Consider the following 15,377-nt stretch of genomic DNA (forward strand, 5'->3'; position numbering starts at 1 on the left):
GGGGTGGCCGATGTCCGATATTCAGTTTTAAGGCCGATACCGATAGAGGGCCGATTATATCGTGCATCCCTATTATATTTTCTTGTTAGGCAGAATACTTTCCACTTCTCTGCAGTTCTGTTTGTTTTTGCTGATGCTAGCTGCTTATTAGTCCGACTTTGTGTTGTGGTTCCGCTTGCTTTTAGCTTCCTAACAGACATAAGTTTTTAGTTTAACTGATAAAGTTTAGTGTTACAGTGGCAGCTTAAACAGGATGGTAAGTGGTGCTCAATTGATTTGCACATCATTACTTTTTTATGACTGTAAATGTTTTAACTAACAACATTTGCCTTTCGTGTAAGTAAGGAAAAACATTGAGCTGAGACCAGTGGCGGCTGGTGGAGTTTTCTCCGGGGGGGCTATAAATACAAAATATACCATAAACCAATCAAACGTATGCCAAGTTATCACACACATATTTATATGAATGCCAAAAAAACATTATAAAAACACTTTATAAAAACAAAACATAATTTCATCAACAGCTTTAATTTTTCGACATAAATTGCATTTCTGAGGCTTTGTGAAGGGAAATCTGTGTTTTGCATGATCCGACATGGTGTCACAAACCTAAAAAAACAATGTAACAGTTTAATAATGGTGACGCTTAGTCAGCTTAATATTTTTTTAGTATATAAAAGCTATTTCTTTTCTGAAAATGTGTATTAACTAACATCTAGAAGTTCACATTATACTATGTCTGATGTGAATTTTTAAAAAGTGCATAAATCAGTCTTACCTTTCCTAATCCATGCGGGGTCAGATCCTGACATTTGAAAAAGAATAAAGCATTAGCACTGCTGCATGCAGTTAGCCAAGCCTTGTAGCTAAACCAGGTCCTGCAAAAAGACAGAGTGAACCGTCTCCCTCTTTCTTTGGACTGCTGAGTAATTTTGAAGTTCGGCTGATCAGGTCCAAACGATTTCGCCTCCAGCTTCTCTTAGTATGTTTGATTTAAGGGACTTAACTTCTGCGACTCGACCTGTCAATCAGCCGCACTATGACTGTGACGACAGTTCCTGTCAGCTCTGGGCACAAGAGAGCTGCACCCTAGGATCTCCTGTCCTTTTGCTTGCAGAAGAGCTACTGTACATATACAACTTTTAACGAGAGTCTGCTGCCAAAGATTTTTGTGCCCCATGGCATTTTCAATAAGCCAATTTATCTGGAGTTCGGTTAAGAGTTCACCGTATTCAGAGTGTCAAACGTCATGAAGTAGGGTTAGCCTCAATTGACGTTTGTTGTCTCTGACAGCAGCTTGGTCTGACCTAAGATGGCCGCTCTGCCTGCACACCTCTCATCGAATGACGGGGGGTCTATCTAGATCTATGGATCTGACCCTCTGAAGTTACATATGCAAATTTTTTAATTTTGGGGAGGGATACCGGCACAGAGCATCAACGTGCGCAAAGTTCTGTATATTAACCTAAAAAGTAATTTAATATATTTTAAAATAAGCTAATGCTTGTATCAAAAGTTATACTTGTTGCTTAACTGAGGTTAAAGATACAGAACCGTTACTTTTTCCCAGAACCTTTAGTACACAAGAATATGACGTCTGCTGAACTTTCTGGACATTTCTTTCAATTCAGTTTATTTTTATAGCGCCAAATCACAGCACATGTCATCTTAAGCCACTTTACAGTTCACCAGATCATGCAGTCAAATTGATTCAAAGTTTTCTATTTAAGGAAAACCAGTTGATTGCATCTAAGCATGCTTAGTGTGAGTCGGATTTTCCGATGTTGCAGTGGAAACTTTCAACTGGAAATCCCCTGAAAGTCAGAAGCCAAAGTTGGGGTAACAAATTAAAACTCTTCCAGTTCATGGTGGCTGCTTTTCATATCAACAGATGACAAACGTTCTTACTTTGAATGTCTTGATCAGTTTTTTCTTCTTTGCTGACATTTAGTCAGTCATACATGTACTTTTTCCTGCTTAAAAACAAGACGTTTCATCAACAGTAATGCTCAAAATACCTTGTAGGATGTTTTAGTTTTTTAATATTGCTGTACCATAACACTCAAGAACATCCTCAAGCAATAAACTAGAAATGACACCTCTGAGATTATGTCACTCTGACGTCCAATTTATCAGCTCATAAATATGAGAATACAAATTCCTTTTTGAAGGTTTAGTTGTGTATACAGCTGCTCTCTGTTATGGTAAAACAAAACGGGGCAAATTTTATTTGTATTATTGATTTTAAAGTATAAAGTAAGGAAAAAAATGCAACACCTCAGATCTCTCCCTCTGTTTTTTTTATTTTTATCTAATTTGTTCTGACTCCTAATTATGAGGCACGGCAACACTGAGTGGTGTTTGAAATGCAGGTACAGCAGCAGACAATATAGTGAATCAGTGAGTTAGAATTTCAAACCAAGCTACAGTCATTAAGTTGCTCTTTCCCAAGAGGCCTCGGATGGTAATGGCTTTCCATATCTTAATGATCTTAATTATGGGTTCATGTGAATCTCTGCGTTGTGGCAACAAGAGTACACTATGTTTGTTTTTCCATTTTGCTTCCGGATTTTATCTCTGAAAGATAGATTGGAAGTTCTTCAAAGATACACTGAACAGAGTTTTTTTTAGAATCCACTTCCATTTCTTTTCCCGTGTTTTTTTTTTTTTTACACTGAATTCCCTCGTTAGAAGTAAAATAAAAAATGATGACTAATGAGCAGCTTCACAGATTGAGGTCTAAATATTTGCCGCTCTTTTTCCGATTTAATACCTGCTCTGTAATTTTTATGATGACTGACAGCAAATTATTCAGTCTTCATATGAAAGTAAATATTTTCAAATAATTATTGAATCCAAGTTTACTTTTCATCAAGGAAAAAAAGCAAAGCAAGCAAACAAATAATACACTACAATGCTTCCTTGGTTCGAAGTGAAAGGAAACACTTTTGAGATAATGAACATTGCTTAAACAATTAAAGCCTGAAGCTCATTAGGAGCTGATTGGATTTACAGAAACCTCAATGGAAAGGTTTCCAGCTCTATTATGTGTTTAATTTACCTCTACACTAAATGTGTGTGTGTTTGAGAGAGGGAGGGGTCAGTTAGGAGAGGATTTCACAGCCTGCAGAACAGCATCAAGGTCTCCCCTGTAGTTCCAGCTGCAAACATGCCGCCCAGTTGCTGCATCCCAGGATCTTCAGCAGAAGGTTCCAGCAACAGTCCTCTTTGCCTCCGTTTGATGAATGGCAAACCGCTCCTCTCATATTATCTCACCCTTTGCACAGGTTGTCCGAGCAGTTCGGGTTTTCTTGCTGGTAGAAAGTGCTGCCATTCAAAAAAGGAAAGTTGTTGTTGAGCAGTTAGAATATGCTTGTAAAACGCTAAAGAAAACTTAAAGTCTTTTTCAGAAATTTGCAACTGAAGGACGTTTGGATCTGGCAGAACTTTCCAAAGACAGTTGAATAAAGTCTTGTCTACTGGTGCAAGCCATCATCCTCCATTTACTCTAAAGTTAAATGTTTTCCAGTTTACCATCTCTAGATCCTTGTAATTACCTTGCCAACTAAAGCTACTGTTAAAACCATAGCAATAAAAAAAACACTGTTCTACATAGTATTCAGCACATATACGCAGCTCTGAAACAACCCCTAAACACAAGTAGTAACCAAATGGCTGATCTGACTATATGCTACAAATATAAAGCACTACTAAAAAGGGCAAAGTAGGGAAGTTTAAGTACCGTAAATTCCGGACTATAAGCCGCTACTTTTTTCCCGCTGTTTGAACACTGCGGCCTATAATACAGTGCGGCTAATACATATTTTTTTTCAAACAGACCAATAAAAATGATGAGTATTCACAGATGTGCTGACCAGTGGCGAGAAATCCTTAACCAAACCTGGCCGCATGCGAAGGGCATCTTTCACTGATGTCTGCCAGTGGGTTCTCAATGCGTGGAGCCATGTGAAAACATCCAGCATCACCGGCGGGTTTCGGAAGGCTGGGCTGCTGCAGGATGAAGAGGACCGCGAGTGCTCAAGTGAGAGTGACAAGGATGAGACTGAAGTCAGTGACAGCATCCTGAAGCTGTTCCATTCAGACACCAAGGAAGAGGACTTTGAGGGTTTTAGTGCGCAGGAGGAGGAAGAAAATGATTAATGACTTTTCCTGGTCGGCTGCAATGTTCTGTGCGTTGTTCTATTAAATACAACGTGGGAAACCTGCGGCTTAAAATCCGGTGCGGCTTATAAAAGTACAAAATTGATATTCTTTCTAAAATTAGAGTGTGCGGCTTGTAATCAGTATAGTCCGGAATTTACGGTACTGTTGATGTGAGTACACTGGAGAAGAATCAATTTACCCTTAATGCGAGTAGGTAAATTTGATGAATTGCAATGGAGTTAGTATTTTTACTCTTAAAATAAGATTTTTAGATAAAATGCACTTGAAATAAGACATTGCAATTGTGTTTTCTGCTTTCTTCTTGTCTTTTTCCATTTGCAAAATATTTCTCTTACCTTCTCAATTCAAGAACAAATGTACTTATTTTAAGAAAAAATTACTTATTTAGATTTACCGTAGATTTTTATTTTTTTTTTTCAGTGTAGCTTTCGTCCTGGATGTGGAACTAGGCTGAAATCCTGTTGGACCAATTTTCTGACTTGTAATTTGGATTTTCTGGACTATTAATTGTCTTTAACAAATTGAAAGTTTAAAATTTAAACTTCCACAGACTAACAAAAATAGAGTCAATTTTTTTTTCATATTTGTGTATTCCTTCCTTCCTTCCTTCCTTCCTTCCTTCCTTCCTTCCTTCCTTCCTTCCTTCCTTCCCCTGTACAGGTTAGTAAGACAGTTTGCCAAACAAATAAAATTGTTCATGCTTAAAACAATAATAGCAGTAATAAAAATACCATTATCATATTTTAATTGCATAATATCTAATTATTTTATTCCTAGGGCAAAAATACAAATCAGATAACAGATCATCTTATTTACCTGTGCAAATTAAAGGCAAATACAGTTATTTTAGTAAACCTACTCATTTTTTGCAGTGTAAATAAGGAACTCTGGTCACAGGCAGCTGGTTACAGATGAGCTGTAGCCAGTTTACAGCCTGCGTTTCCCATAATAAGGGCAACTTCTTCTGAAACATTTCATGAAAATTCTAATCTCATTTCCAGAAAGATTTGGTACCAACCTACACTGCCAAAGATACTAAAACCTGGTCCATCTGGCATTACTGTGCTTATTGGACTGCAAACTAGCCTGACCAAAACCTCTGAGAGAATCTATGGAGTATTTTATGGACGAAGATGAGACACCATCAACCAACAACGCAGCTGACCTGAAAGCCGCTTTTAGCAGAACCACATGCTGATTGTCTCCAATCCATGGTGCAGGGATGCTTATAATGGATGCAACTTATAATTCTTCCAAAACGATATAAAAATATATGTGGTTTATTTTTGAAAAAGCGAAAAACACTCTCCCATAATGCAGCTCCATTCTGGTTAATCTGGTCATTTCCTCCATTACCTCTGCTGTTTATTGACACACTGATGTTGGCTGCAGGACATATTAAATTAAAGCTACAAGGCACAGCTGTGCTGCTTCCTTTGCACGCACCATGTTTTCATAGCTGGCAGAAATGAGCCCTCTTCACTCCTCTCCTCTGCCCAGTTTGTTTTTTTATCATTTCATACCTTTTTTTTTCTATCACAGTGCAGCAAAACACTTAGCAGAGACAAAAATCAGCATGGAATATTATAAAATATTTACCTTCCCTCTAGATCGGGCTTCATTCAGTCTTTAGAACCATGATCAACTCGAGAACTTACAAGGATTAACTTATTAATTACCTTTATTGGAACTAAACTGAAGCTGTCAGTATAATATAATAATTGCCTTGCCTCATTACTATAACTAGTTTATCTTTGATCTCACATTATTATCTCACATCTTTGATCTCTAGCATTAGTCACAGAGCAAGTAGAAAGAGAGGTTGACAAAAATAATAACTGGGTTGAACTTAGAGCTATGAGGTTGTAGAGCGATGAAACTGGCCCTGGATGTCTCCCCTGGGAGCGGGGGTAACAGTAAATAAGGGCAGGCAGGGTTCTGGCAGCAGGTGAGAAGATGACAGATGTTTTGCAGACTCTGGGTAACTTTGAGCAGATTTTAAAGGCTGATGTCATCTCTTGTGTGAAGTTTACATGACTAACCACCTGAGTGAAACTCTCTGAGGTACTCCAGATAATAACAGGCCACCCACAGATCACACAGCTCTCACAGATCAATAATGGAGTTGTTGTGCCTCAGTGGAGGTCGGCCTCTCTGCTTTCAGCTGCAGTCAGGAAATAAAACATTTTTGCATACTGTGCTAAGAGTTTCTGGCATATTGCATGAATCTCTTCTGAACTGGACTAAATATGTAAGACCAAAGATAAGGGGATTATTCTGAAGTGGAAAAAACATGTTTGTTGTTTTACTGATATAAAAATATGCAGATGCCTTAAAGCGAAGGCGGTGATACCAAATGGTTTGAGTGGTTGCCTAATCAGTGAAGAGATACAGATGTTCTATGAAAGCCTCTTAGAGACCTTAGAGAACTACAGCATCATGAAGACTAAGGAACACAGACAGGTTAAGGAGAAATTCCTGCAGGTTTAGCTTCTAAAGCAATATTCCAAGTTTTGAACATCTCCCAGAGCTCTGTGCAGTCCATCTCTGAATATAGAGAGGATTGATCAGCTGTAGACCTATGAAGACATGAGTGTTTACCTAAACTGACAGGCTGTGCAAGGAGAACATTCATAAGAAAATAAACCAAAAGGCCAATGGACACCCCATGAGGAGCTGCCTCAAGACTAATGTTAATTGTGCCCTTCAAAATCTGACCTTTTGGAAGCATTAAAAGTAAAAAAGAAAAATATTCACTGGACATTTCGCTTCCAATCCAGGAAGCTTTTTCAATATAAAATGCAATAAATAGGGTTGAGTTTGAGGCTTTAAACTGTAGAGTGGACCACAAAACAAAGCCTTGTTTTGGCTTAAGCCAGGCGTACACTGTGCAGACTTTCCGGTCCTGCGAGAAATTCGATCGGCCCGCCTTTCAGGCCGATAGTGCATCGTGTAGTGCACAGAGTTCAGCCTCTCATGACCACCTCCTGATCAAGAATCATAAGGTCGGGAATCAATCAAACATGTTTGATTTTCAGTCTGCCGTTGTGGGCAAATCGCTCAGTGGGCATGCATCAACATAGCCTCGTGAGACCATCCTGAGCTTGCGAGCTTTCAAGGTTTCACTCGCAAATCAGTCTGGAGACTCTCCATTAAAGAAAATTTGGAGCCGTTCACCAAACGAACGTCCAATCAGCGTTGGCTTTGAGGCGTGTTGAGGTGTGACGCAACGAGAAGCGCAACAGTTCAGTCTAAAGAACATGGCGGCTTCAGCCGATGAAACTAGCGTTAGCGTGGCTATCGAGCAAGTTTTATCGGAATTACAGAGTATTTCTTCACTGAAAGAAGAGCAAAACACTGCTCTGGAGGCTTTTCTCAGAGGAAAAGATGTTTTTGCTCTTCTCCCGACTGGTTTCTGTAAGAGTAGCCTGGCTTGTGGTTGTGTTTTCGTCGTCGCTCTGTTAGTACGTCATATGCTTCGTTGATCTGATTGGTTTTTTTGGCCCATCTATCACCAACATAGGCCAATCAGCTAACCAGTATTTTCGCCCCTTCCCAAAATTACTTCAACGGAAGGTTTCCAGATGGATATGCGGAGCAAATCCATCTGGCGGAGTCAGGTTAGCATCAACAAGAGTTCTTCTTCTTCTTCCTCTCAGATGAAAATACAGAAGCATGACAGGAGTGTGAGTGAAATGATGTTCTTTCTGTAAAATTGACAGACCGTAGTAGCAACATTTGCTCAGCCATGTCTTTGTCCAAATAGGTCGCCGCCTTTACTTTTTAGAGCTATAAGCACAAAATTGCACAAATTGCCAAGGCAGAGTGTTTCACTCTACGTCGTGAGCTTCATATTCCTCGTCTTCTGGTCTTTCCGGATAGACGAGTCAGAGTAGCCCCATCTCACTGCGGGGTTGAGTCCGACGTGTTTTTTAGATGTACATTGTGAGCTGTGAACGTCGTACAGTGTGAGCTGTAGCTGCGTGCAACGATTGGTAAAAATCGCACAGTGTATGCCCAGCTTTAGAAAACAAGCAAATTGAACCATGAATTGAAAAAGCTATGACTATGACCTGGGTGATTGAGAACCTTCACCAGCAATTAGAGGAACACATCTATTGAAAGAATGCAAGAAAAGTCCCCACAACTGAGGTTAAGAACACAGCTAACATGGAGGAGAAGACGTTGTGCTCACAGGAACCCAGATTGAAATTCCCCTGCCTCTAAAAACACCTTTTAGATAAAAGAAACACTACAGTTTGGCCTGAAGAAACCATCTCCATGGTTATACACGGTGGTGGCATCATCATGCTGGAAGAAAACCTTTTGAAGACCAAAGATGACCAGAGATTGCGATGGAGATTTGGAGGAAAATTACCCTAAAATGGAACCAGAGATAAAATGGATGGTCTATTGTAGATAAAAGCAAATTTATGTTTTTAAAATTGCCCAGTCAAAGTCCAAAACTATATAAAAATTAGAATGTGGGGCAAAACTTCAAGAGTGATGTTTACAAATGATTTCTATCTAGTCTGTCTGAGGTTAAGTTGTTTGATAAAGAAGAATAGACAAAAAAACAACAACAGATGTTCAAAGCTAATAAACAGATTTTAGAGAGATTTTAAGTAATTAAAATCTTTCTATTTTAATATATTTTTGTTCTCATTTTCCTCTATTTGAAAAAAAAATACCTCCGTTTTTCTGTTTTGGTCAAATAAAATAGTGATGAAGCACACAGTAGTTTAATTATAAGACGACAAAATTTGAAAATATATTTTTATGCTTTTGCCCATCACTGTTTACAGAGTTGTATGATGGTGAGAATGGATGTTCAGAAAGACTGGCTGTACCAATAGACTGTGTTTCAGTTTGTGCTGAATATAAACTCATTTGAATCAGCTACATGGGAAAAATGACAAAAAACAACAACTCTAATTTTCATCACAAGCATTGACAGTGATATAGGACAGATTAGAGGTACTGAACCACAGTGTTTATAACTATTAGGAAAGCGGTCTGTGACGTCTGTTCTCTGCTGCGCTCTGACCAACACATCCTCTGTGTCACATGTGAAAAACATTCCTGGCCAAGAAACAGCTGGGGAACTTGGCAGAGCGTCCGCTGTGTGTTTGGGAACGTTATTTTGTGTATCTTCATTCATGCGTGAAGGAGCAGCTGACCTCCTAATGGCTGTTTCCAATTTGCAGATTCCAGTTCTGTTTTCGAGTCTCTCACCCTGTGAGCCCCTCCTCACCGGGTGAAGCTCTTATGGCTCCAAGCAGCATCTCTGATGGGATAGCCACACAGTGACCTGCAGGTCAGATTAATCTGCGATGCATTGTTGGACTAATAACCCCCCCGCTCGCCTTTGCATTTATTCGTCTGTGCCGACCCTGTTAGAGCCGGAAAAAATTCTATTTGTTAACCAAACAATGAAAATTGAAGGTTGCTTGTTCCCAGGGGTTTTATAAGAGAGAATGTCCCCCTGGACTATGCTGCTGACTAATAGAAATCTACTTTTTTCAAAACTAATCACTGATGGACGCTAAAGCTAAAACTAAAAATCTTTAATGTGTTTTTTTTCATGGAACTTTGGGTGATATTCTGTCTCTTTAAATGTATTTTCACTTGAAAGTTCAATTGCAATTTCAATATACTAGAATACAAAAGCAAAATCATCATAGATATGTTTTTGTTTAACAGAAACCTGGCTCATGGACAGTATCACACTATCACGTTCTGGATTGTGTTTGAAAAGGAAACTAGCTGGCTACAACCTTGTCTGCCCACTATACACTGAGAATGATCTGTTGATTCAGTGGACAAAGCCCCATTCGTAAAAACCAACTGCGGATGTTCTTCATCTCTCTATGTCGAGATAGCTACGGCTATCCTGGAACCATAGATATTTGCTTGTGGAAGAGAAGGCATTTTTTAAATTTCTGGGATGAGGAAAAAAAAACAAAATACTCATCTGGGTTTTTTTCTGAAAATATTTTGGCAATATTTTGAAGATGCAGGTAACAAGCTTAACATTTTAGATCTTGGTTTTAAAAACTGCTACAGTGGTATTTGTTTTCAATTTTAATTGTCTGTTACATAACCTCTATACCAAGACCATCCCTTTTTTTCAATTGGTCACAGTCGTCCAATCAGACAGAAGCTCTCTGCTAAAACTCCTTAAAATGTAAAAAAAAAATGTATATTTTTTTTTATTTTTCGTAACAGTTTAATAATATCAAAATAAATTAACTTTTGTTCTGTTAGAAAAAACATACTTTATTGTTGATCAAAAGCAAAATTTTCATCTTCTGCATGTTAAAATAAGTCCAGTAATGAATTCTTTGGGACTTGAATTGAAAATTGATTGATTGATTAATTGATTGACTTTTTTTGATCTCACAGTGGAAAGTTTAAAATTTTAAAAGCTAAACAGATGTAAATTTACTATTTTCTTAGCATTAAGAACCAAGTATGGGAGTTTCAGGCAAGTTTAATGGATCATTTTAGCTGCAGAAAGTCTGTCTTTGATTCAGTCACAGTATCGATCTGGCAATAAAAACAGTTTTGGTTATCAAAAGAGGAATAGTTTGTCTTGCACCTAACATTTTCCATTTGAAGAAGACTTACCAAGATATTTCCTTAGTAATACTTTTGCACTAATTAACAACAAAACGCCTCCATCTGCATCAGTCAGATGTCTTGTGGGTACCATTCTTGTTCTGCCTTAAGTCCCCGGGCAGTGAATGGTCCCCGAACACCTCACGTCTCTGCATTGCATATTTTATCCAAAATAATGCTGCCATGTAAAATGTAAACATTTTCAGATGTTCATTAGACTGTTCATTTTTGTTAAATCACTCACTTAATTTATTCAATTTATTCTACCTTTGCACACTCATATCGCCCAAAAAACGTGTGAGTGACCTTCAATCATGTTAAATTTTCTGCAACAAAAATTTCTGAAAGAATGTATGAAATTTTATACAATTGTGAATATTGAAGTAATTATAGATTTATTTTATTGTATTTTATTTATGTATTTGATACGTGATCTACTGTATTTTCCGAACTATAAGTCGCTACTGTTTTTCCCACACTTTGAACCATGCGGCTTATAGGAAGGTGCGTGTTTTCTATCGATATTTCCTAATTGGCCGAGGGGGAAGTCAAAGTTTGAAATGAAAGGATAAGGGGCTAATTTTCATTTAGCACAAGAATATGGTAGCAGCAGGCACGATGTAGAACAAACTTCCCAAATTCACACATTTTGACATTTATTTGCCGCATTAAAGCTGCCAAACCAATGAAGAGACTGGGCTCAACTTATGCAGTCAGAAATAAGGAGCTTATAAAGACCCATCTTTCAGTTGAAGCTCTTACAGCTTTGCGCCAACAAGCTAACAGGAGCTAGCATTCATCTTCTTCTCTATTTCAGGGGCTATATGTAGAGCTCCCCCTACAGGTTTGGTGGGGGACAGTTCAGTAGATATCAGAGATTTATAGCACAGGGCGGCTTATATGTACGTTTCCAGTTTTTTCTTTATTGGGAACAACTTATAGTGAGTTTTCAATTGTTTCAATTGTTGCGTTGTGTCAATTTGCATATATTACTTATATTAAGGTGCGCTCTATAGTCCAGAAAATATGGGATAGATGGTCTCTAGGGATTTTATTCAACAATAACCTGTTTCTCTTTTATAAAACATTGAAATGAAGACATGGATAGAGTTGCCACAGTGCAGTTCAACTATCTGGGTGTAGGCATTATCCTGCAGAGAAGATGAGTTCCTCCTGAAGGAGAATTTTTTTTCTGAATTCTGGCTCATCTGCTGTGTAGCAGCCATGAAACCCCAGTGGTCCCCAGCTTCAGTCCAGCAGAACCTCCTGAGTACAGCCTATAAAAGTAAAGGCTGCAAACATACATGACTGAAAGCTAATGATGTGGTGTCTTTAAAATACTGCAATACTGCTTTTTTCAGGAAGTATCTGTTCAGTGATCAGATTCTTTACACATAGAGTCATTTAATTTCTGATTCCAATACACTGCAGGAGCTTCTCATTTTACTGACCCACATGATGTACAGTCTGCAGTTTTCATTGTTCTCTTAATTAATCTATTTCTCGTATTCCCTAGTATTACAATGTGATCATATGTTTGTTGTTTAGAAATGTTTTTGTTAGGTTTTGGTCATGTACATATTGATTTGCATCAGTTTTTCTATGAACATGCTTTCCTCTCTGTTAGAATGAGATAAAATGCCATTTAGGGGAGATCAGTGAAGCAGCTTTTCTGGGGGGATTTCAGTTGTTTGTTCTCTGTTTCAGATCTGAAACTGTTGAAGTGTTACTTGACATGGCTGAGAGGAAGATGGGCGGCTTCGGGTGGAGCTGGATGGTCACGCTCATGCTTTTGTGCAATTTAACAAAGGTAGGACAACCCCTCAACACGCAATCAAACACACACACACACCCCCCCCCACCCCTCCCCACACACACACACACACACACACACACACACACACACACACACACACAATTATGTGATATTATTCTAACCAGGACTTTTCATTCGTTTCCATTCATTTTCCATTTATTTATATGACCTAACCCAGACCCTCACCATAACATCTGCCAGTATAACTCCTATTTCCCACAGTCCTAAACCTAATGCAACAGTTGGAAACAGTTGTTGATCCAACAATGAGCTGTAGCATCCTTTAAAATTGACTTATGTAGTTTTACTTACAAGTGAGAGAGAAAGTTGTTCATGAAGCATAAATGCTTTGTAAACATCAACAACTTTCAATTTTACTAAGCTTTGAACAGATACTTTTAGTAGCTAAGGTAGTAATCTATCCTCGTTTATTCCATCCAAACCCAGTTCTCATGTTTGTTTGGGTGATTATTCTATTGGAAAACCCTGCTGGGTACAGGTATTAGCCATCTACATCAGCCATCCCCAATGTGCAACCTGCACATTAGGGATGCCTGAAAACTCTAAAACTTGCAGGTTTTAGAGTTTTCCCTGCTCCAGCACAGCTGTTTTACGTTGATAGCTGATTAACAGGCTTGTGCTGAACTCCAATCAATCATCAGCTGTGCTAAAGCAGAGAAACCTCTAAAACCTACAGCACAGTGGCCCTCGAGGGCCGACTTTGGGAATGCCTGATCTAGATGTTGATTTGCATTGAAGTAAGATAACCTGCTGGTCATGCTTCGTATTCATTAGTCTGACTATCATGCAGTGCACCGGTATCACAGTGCAGCCCCTTAGCATGGTGCTGCCACAACCATGCTTCGCACTTGGAGTGTATGTTCCAAAGCTTTACCTTATTTGTCCCTGACAGTACTCTCACCATTGTAACCGGACAGCTCAACCTTTTTCTCATTTTCAGGTCAGCCTTAGGGCTGTAAAATATTTGTTTTGTATTCTAGAGGCAGGCTGGTTCTATCCATTCCAGGTTAGCTCTGTGATAAGATGTTAATATGAAAGCAAACTTCACAACTGGACTTGCTGAACAGCTTAACATTTCATAGTCAACTGTCAGTGGTATTATATCAAAGTAGATGTTCTTAGGTAAAACAACAACTGAGGTATGACGTGATGGGTCATGTAAACAGGCGGAGCAGGGACAGTGGATATTGATGCACAAAGTGTGCAGACATTTAACTTTCTGTGAAGTCACTGCAGACCTCCAGACTTGATGCAGTTTTCAAGCAGCTGAAGAACTGTGCATAGAGAGCTTCATGGAACGAACAGCTGGAAGGCCACACACTACCACACACTTCCTTCTCTATAGTGATGAATTACACCAGTAGTACCAGTTGAAGTGCTATGAGTGCTCCCAGCAGTGGTGAGGCACCTTCCTCCTCCATCATAACTGTGCACAAGGAAAGGTTCATAGAAACCTGAATAGAAGAATTTGGTGTGGATGAGGTTGACAATGTCCTGACTTCCTCCTCTTTAGAAAGGAATGAAAAGGAGACAGAGAGTCAGGCCTTTTCATCTAAAATCATAGTCTATGATCTCTCAAATTGGCTTCTAGAAAAATCATCGAAGATTCCCATACACATTCTGAAGCCTTGTGGTCAGAGTTCACAGAAGAGTTCAGCCCATTAAAGCTGCAAAATGTGGACCAACATATTGTTGTACACAATCAATTAACAATGGGACGTCACTTTAGTTCATATTCAAGTCAAGGTAGGTGATCATAAACTATTGGCAATATAATGTTTGTGTGATTTTGATCCTGTGCGGATTAGAGAAAAGAGCCCATTGTATTAAATGTATTGGTTTCCCTAGTAATATTTTATGTCTGACGTTTTTTTCAGTTCCTTGGTAGGGCCAGCATGGAGGTTAACGAAAGTCAGCAAGAGCATCCTAACAACGTCTACCATGACATTGGAATCACCAGAAACAAGATAGTTACGGCCCAGTTTGAATGCTACCAGAAGATCATGAAAGACGACACAAACGGCAGACAAGGTAGCTTTAATGTTTCATGTTTCTACTGCTCAACTCATTTCAGATTACCATACATGTGGACGGTACTGGGTAAAAGGAACAAAAAAGATAGCCTAAGAATTTGAGTTATTTTATTTGTTAGATTTTTGATCCCCTTTTTATGCGTTTGCACACATAAAAAAGGGATCTGATATAGTTTTACAACGAGGACAAAACTGTGATGGGTGCATGGTTGGGTTGAACTGCAGTTTCTTGTGAGGCATATTTGGTCTGTTGAAATAGTCCAAGTAAAGACCCATGCTAAACCAGCGACAGAGTCATTGGAGGCCAAGGCTCATTGATGCATATGTGGAGCAAATGCTGGACCACGCGGTCTGATCCATGAATGAGCTAACAAATCTAAGATTGCTGAACAAGTTAATCCTGGTTTTGACAGAATGTGGGAATACTGTACAAAGGGCATCAATCGGTTGTGTATGGGAGATAACTACAGATTGGACAGGACAGTCATGCTGGACCTCTTCATACTAAAATACAATATCTCAGAATTCAATAAGGTAATTTTTACTAATGAATCACGCTCTTTATTAATGCCATTTTGATGGCCAAATGTGTAGGTTAGCATTAGAGACACGGGAGTGGATTTTCACTCCTGTCCCGTCCCACTCCCACAGAAAAAAATTGTGTCCCGGGCCAGAGTAGAAATCTAAATCTAAATCCTGTC

The 15,377-nt window shown here is 38.9% G+C and overlaps 1 protein-coding gene across 2 annotated transcripts in view; it reads left to right on the top strand.

Moving 5' to 3' along the window:
- calcrl (calcitonin receptor like receptor) overlaps positions 1 to 15,377 on the top strand; it is a 51,040-nt gene that overhangs the window by 19,972 nt on the left and 15,691 nt on the right. The window contains exons 2-3 of one of the 2 annotated variants that reach the window (XM_015376976.1): positions 12,514 to 12,616; positions 14,521 to 14,674. In XM_015376976.1, coding sequence (XP_015232462.1) covers positions 12,542 to 12,616; positions 14,521 to 14,674 — 229 coding nt within the window. In that variant the 5' untranslated portion in view covers positions 12,514 to 12,541. Of the gene's footprint in view, positions 1 to 12,499; positions 12,617 to 14,520; positions 14,675 to 15,377 lie in introns of those variants that run through there. The other variant, XM_015376977.1, reaches the window with a different exon arrangement.

Source organism: Cyprinodon variegatus, unplaced genomic scaffold (assembly GCF_000732505.1).
Source record: "Cyprinodon variegatus isolate N-32 unplaced genomic scaffold, C_variegatus-1.0 Scaffold145, whole genome shotgun sequence".
Taxonomy (NCBI): domain Eukaryota; kingdom Metazoa; phylum Chordata; class Actinopteri; order Cyprinodontiformes; family Cyprinodontidae; genus Cyprinodon; species Cyprinodon variegatus.